The sequence below is a fragment of the Mustela lutreola genome, chromosome 6 (assembly GCF_030435805.1).
Source record: "Mustela lutreola isolate mMusLut2 chromosome 6, mMusLut2.pri, whole genome shotgun sequence".
Taxonomy (NCBI): domain Eukaryota; kingdom Metazoa; phylum Chordata; class Mammalia; order Carnivora; family Mustelidae; genus Mustela; species Mustela lutreola.
The window spans coordinates 32,156,058-32,162,057 of record NC_081295.1 but is presented as its reverse complement, the minus strand read 5'-3'; the positions used below and the strand labels follow the sequence as shown (position 1 = coordinate 32,162,057).

Here is a 6,000-nt window from a genome sequence, read left to right as displayed (position 1 = left end):
ATAACCTTTACGTGTTTAAAGTTTGACATATTATATGGTCTAACTCAATAATACATTCTTATTCATTCAACAAATATTTATTGAATGCCTAATATTTGTCATATGTATAAATTCACTCGCTTAACTACTTTGGGGGGGCAATGCTTTCATGTCTATATTGTTGAGAATACCCTCAAAAATTGCCTAGAGACATATATTAATCACGCTTATTTTTTAGCTGAATGTGCTTTTTCTTAAATGACTACAAGAAATTCTAGAATAATGCTATCCAATATGATAGCCCAGGTGACTAATGAACATTGGAGATGTGGCTAATGCAACTGAGGTATGGAATTTTTTTTTTTTTAAGATTTTACTTATTTGACAGAGAGGGGGAGAGAGAGAGAGAGAGAGAGAGAGACAGACAGACAGACAGACGAGAGAGGGAATATAAGCAGGGGGAGTGGGAGAGGGAGAAGCAGGCTTCCCGATGAGCAGGGAGCCGATGTGGGGCTCAATCCCAGGACCCTGGGATCATGACCTAAGCTGAAGGCAGATGCTTAATGACTGAGCCACCCAGGTGCCCCTGAAGTATGGAATTTTTTATTACATTTCAGTTAACTACAATTAAATAATATAGCTACACATGGCTAGTGGCTGCTATCCTACCGGACAGCACAGCTCTATAGGATTACTCTAGGATGTGCAGAAGTTGGAATTTAACTCTATGTGGGAAAATAAATTTTGCTCTATGTGGGAAAATAAATATTGTTATACCATATACTTAGTTTGCTAGTTAAAACAGCCTTGTCGGGGCGCCTGGGTGGCTCAGTGGGTTAAAGCCTCTGCCTTTGGCTCAGGTCATGATCCCAGAGTCCTGGGATGGAGCCCGGCATCACATCGGGCTCTCTGCTCAGCAGGGAGCCTGCTTCCTCCTCTCTCTCTGCCTGCCTCTCTGCCTACTTGTGATCTGTCAAATAAATAAAAATAAATGAATAAAAAGAAAAAACAAACAAACAGAAAAAACCTTGTCTTTTCACACCACAGAACATTTTCTGTTTACTTTTTTAGCAGCAGAACTAAATCAATTCACTATTTAACAAAACAATGTTGTTTGTTTTTCCTCCACTGTAACAGATTCCTAATTATTTAAGGTGCTAGGCCATGGGGGTGGAAAATATATAAATATATATAATATTTATTTTTATATATAAAACATATATAGTAGTCTATATATATATTATATATAAATGAGATATATATATATAAATGTGTATAAAAATATATATATAAAATGAAACCCACATATATATTTCAGAAGTCTTAAACCTTTCCCCCTGGCAAATTTTTAAGGCATCTGCTTAATAACTAGGAAGTTTTTTCTTTAGTAGTTTACCTCTGTTTTCTTTAGCAGTTTACCTCTGTTCTTGATTATGCTCATATTTTTATACTGGTATGATCCAGTATAAAAAGTAGAATCTGCTAAGATGTGTCACATTTTACCTAGTAAAATAGGTATATATGTCAGAAGGAAAATGGAAAAACTAAAATTTTCAAGTCAAAGAGTTAATGTATCACCTTTCCCCAACTAATTCTGGAAATTCTGTATATACCTAAACAAAACACTGGTCAGGTCATAAGGCTTATTAATAAGACATCCTTACATGGAGGTGTGAAAAATTAATTTTATTTTTAAATATCATGATACTTTCTGGATCAACACATTCCTTTAAAAATAAGTTAAAAGGTTTCCATATTACTCTTTTATTACACATGTAATTACTTAATAAAGAATAATATTACTGATTAACATAAGATAAAAATAATGTGAGCCACTCACATACTCTTCAACAAAAGTGCTTGCAATATTTTATGAAAACATTCGTTTACATTTTTACGTGATTTAATGGACAATTTCATATTTTTCTTCAAAATCTACAAATGCCTTCATGGAACATTAAGACATTCCCACCATTATATAAACTAAACAGAACCAACCGTAAAATAAAACCCTACAAAAGCACATTGATTTTATTATAGAACACATATTAAGTCACTGTGTAAAGCTCTTTTTTATGAACACTTTTGGAAAGCTCACGTTGAGTTCTAGCACAGCTCTATTATCAATCTGTGAACAGAAGGACACATCAAGCAAGGAAAGATCTTTACAAGACTCCAGAAGTTTTCTTAAGGATGCTGGACTTACCATTCTTGTTCCTGTTAAGACAAAATAAAACACCATAAATATCATATTTCGATAGTGTCGTGATAAAGAGCACCTTTACTATTTATTGTTTAAAATGCACTTAAATTGCCTTTTAAAAATGAACAGCATTTCTTTAAACAAAAGACACGCTTCAATAAACCTGTAAAAAAAAAAACATGAACTGAATTCTCCTAGCCCACTTGGCATCTAGGATCTGAATTTTGTCAATACTCTATTCAGTTATCTCCCTTTCTACCTCCTACCCCTCCAGACCTTTCTCTTTCTGTCACCCAACTTTCCCTCAACCTGCGGGCCAAGCTTACAGTGATTTTCCCTCACAGTCCACGCAGTGTGGTTACCGAGCAAGCACCCTTGCAGGAACTTCTGTGTCAGGCGCTGGTGATGCACAGATAAGTAAGACACGTGTCTGCCATAAGGAACTCACTTACCAAATCTGAAAGCAAGTAACTACAATACAATCTGGTAAGTTTGACAGTAAGCAGTGGGTATAAAATGGCATTACCAGAAATCAGATGGTGGATGCTGGGTACCGTGTAGCCCATGGTAAATGTGAAGACACTATGGGACGTTTGAGGAGCAGCTCAATTACATACATTATGAAAACACCTGCTACCTAGCAGATACTCAGTAAATACCAAATACCATTAGGCTTTAGGATATCTGTTATAAAAAAACAAAACGACAACAACCTTGCTTTAACTACAGGTTTTCTAGGGAGAGAAAAAAAAATCACAATCCTATCACATAGTTCATCTATGCCTTTTTCCCTTTAAGAAATCCTTTGACTCCCTTCCCTGCCATGGGCTCTAGAAGTGGTAACTATACAGCTCTCTTGACTGTGGCTGGCCCCCGGATTCTCCTGGGAATTCAGAATGGGAATTCAGTAAAGCCTTCCGTGTCCATAGATCTCTCCAACTAAAGACAAGAAAAACTGGTTGGGGGTGTTATATTTAGCCATGTGTACCAAGATAGAGATGGCCAGTGTGACAAGGAAAGAACAAGGCAAAGCCAAAGGGAAAAGCAGACACAAAAGGGTCTGTGAGTGTACAGGGGCAGAGCAGGGAGGGGGCCAGTGCCTGGGCATGAAGGACAGGAAAAGAAAGAAAAAGGAAAAAAAAAACAGCTTTCTTGCCTTTTGGTGGTTTTCCAGTCTTTCCCAAGGTTTGGCCACAGCTAGCTCCTACCTAGGGATCGCAGAGAGATGCCTCTATTTTCATAATCATTTCCTTTCCCTTACATGTATATTAGCTTGAGCCGTTTCTGTTGCACAAGCTCAGAGAAGCTCCACTGAGACCCCCGGCTACATGGTGTTTTTCACCCACCCATGTTCTACTTGGTCATTAGAATCTGAGTCTCCTGATAAATCAGAAGACCCAAAAAGCTTAATAAGAGAATGTCAGGGAAGGCAGTCGGGAGACTGAAAATTGATGTAGGCTAGGGTGTCCTGTCTTGTGCCACGGACGCTGTGCACTTTTCTTTCCTTATCCACTTACGACACAGCTATGTTCTCAGCTCGCTCCTTCAGGGCTGGGGCCGCATCTCTCTTGTTCGCTGACCCATCTCCAGTGTTGGCAACAGTGCCTGACATGGTATATGCTCAATAAGTGTATAATAAATGAGAGAATGAAGGCTGGTGTTTAATTTCCCAATTCCATCAGCCCAGGTTAGACCCTTATTAGATGGATTACCGCAGCTAATCTCCCTGATTCTGATCTCCTCCCTCTCCAATTCACCTACCATTTGTTTCTAGATTAATATCCCCAAAAGCTCTAAATATATCACTCATGCCTTGAATTAAAACCTGATAATAGCTCTTCCTTGTTTAATTCTTTGCAGATTCCTCATCCTGGTGTTCAAAACTCTCCGTGAAAGCCTCCATTATACTAACGTTCTAAGTCAAATTAGATTTGACTATTCTCTGAAGATACTCTGTATTTTTAACTCCAATGCTTTTGTTTCATGCTATTCATTCTGCTCAAAATGTCCCCCCCCCCCCGATTTCCTATTCACTTTTCAAGGATACCTTTCAAATACCTATTAACCTTTTTAATTAAACTTTTTCTTATTTCTCTAATCATATGTACTCTCCTTTCTTTGAACCTCCAAATGGCCTTGTTTCTGGCATGCATTTAAGTTATTTATATATTGTTTTAATTTTTGGCCAGGTTATAAACTCTCTGAAGGTAGGAACTACATCTTACTCAGCTTTGTACTGATCAGTAAGCATTTTTGGTATGAAGAACGTATGCCACTTAACGTTCATATGTGCCAGTTACAAAATGACATAATCACTATCAGCTTGGGGTTTAACTAAGAAGCTGGTTTTGTTTTGTTTTGGTTTTTGTGTGTGTGTGTGTGTGTGTGTTTTAGTGGATTCAAACACTTAAAAATAAAAGGAAACCATAAAACAATAAAAATGAAAATATAGCATAGTGGTTTAGGAGCATAAACTTTGATTCAAATTCCTATGTCCTTACTAGCCATATCCTGGAGATCCTGGGCAAATCACATAACTTGTTTCAACCTGTTTCCACTTCTATGGCTATAAAATACCTCACATAGTTGTTGTGAGGGTTAAATCAGTTAACATATGCTCACAACAGTATAAACCACACAGTGCATTGTTGTTAACATAATTATTAATTATTATCGATACTTTTACTGTGTCCTTCGTATTTGAAATAAGATGTTCAAATACATTTACATGTATGGCCCTCTTTCAGCTATAATTTGTTTTGGCCTGATAATGATACTTCCTTGCTCTTCTTTTCTGAGTACAGTTGACCTACAATGTTACATTAACTCCAAGTGTTCCAGGTAGTGAGTCAACAAGTTTATACATTATGCTATGTTCACCACAAGTGTAGCTACCATTTATCAACGACTATATTCCCTATGCTGTGCCTTTTAGTCCCATGATGCACTTATTCCGTAACTGGAAGCCTGTATCTCTACTCCCCTTCACCCATTTTGCCCATCCCTCCACCACCCTTTCCTCTGACAACCATCAGTCTGTTCTCTATAGGTCTGATTCGGCTTTTTGTTTGTTTATTCATTTCCTGTTGTTGTTTTAAGATTCCACTTATGAGTGAAATAATGTTACTTATCTTTCTCAGTGTGACATGTCACTTAGCATAATACCCTCCATGTTTCATAAATGGCACAACTGCATCCTTTTCATGGCTGTGTAATATTCTGTGGTTTATCTCCATACCACATTTGGTTCATCCATTTTTTATTTATAGACACTTAGGTTGCTTCCATATCTTGGCTACAATACATAATGCTACATAAATATGGGGGTGCATATATCGTCTTGAATCTGTGGTTTTGTTTTGAGTAAACACTAAGTAGTGGAATTGCTGGAACATACAGTAATTTTATTTGTAATTTTTTGAGGCACTTCCATACTGTTTTCCACAGTGGTTGTACCCATTTACATTCCCACCAACAGTGCATGAGGGTTCCTATATCTCCACATCCTCACTAGCATTTATTTCTTGTGTTTTTGATTTTAGCCATCCTAGTAAGTGTAAGGTGGTATCCCATTGTGGTGATGTACATTTCCCTGATGATTAGTGTTGTTGAATACCTTTCATATGTCTATTTGCTATCTGCATGTCTTCTTTGGAAAAATGTCAATTCAGGTCCTCTACCTATTTTTTAATTGTATTGCTTCTTTGGCATTGCGAAGTTCTTTATATATTTTAGATAGTAATTCCTTACAGGATAACTCATTTGCAAATAACTTCTCCCATTCAGTAGGTTCCTTTGGTTTATTTTGCTGTGCAAAA

At 37.1% G+C, this 6,000-nt stretch overlaps 1 protein-coding gene across 1 annotated transcript in view; it reads right to left on the bottom strand.

Moving 5' to 3' along the window:
- Positions 1-1,644: 1,644 nt before the first annotated feature.
- FBXL4 (F-box and leucine rich repeat protein 4) overlaps positions 1,645-6,000 on the bottom strand; it is a 78,399-nt gene continuing 74,043 nt past the window's right edge. Inside the window, exon 9 of the mRNA XM_059177028.1 lies at positions 1,645-2,196. Coding sequence (XP_059033011.1) covers positions 2,033-2,196 — 164 coding nt within the window. The 3' untranslated portion in view covers positions 1,645-2,032. The remainder of the gene's footprint in view (positions 2,197-6,000) is intronic.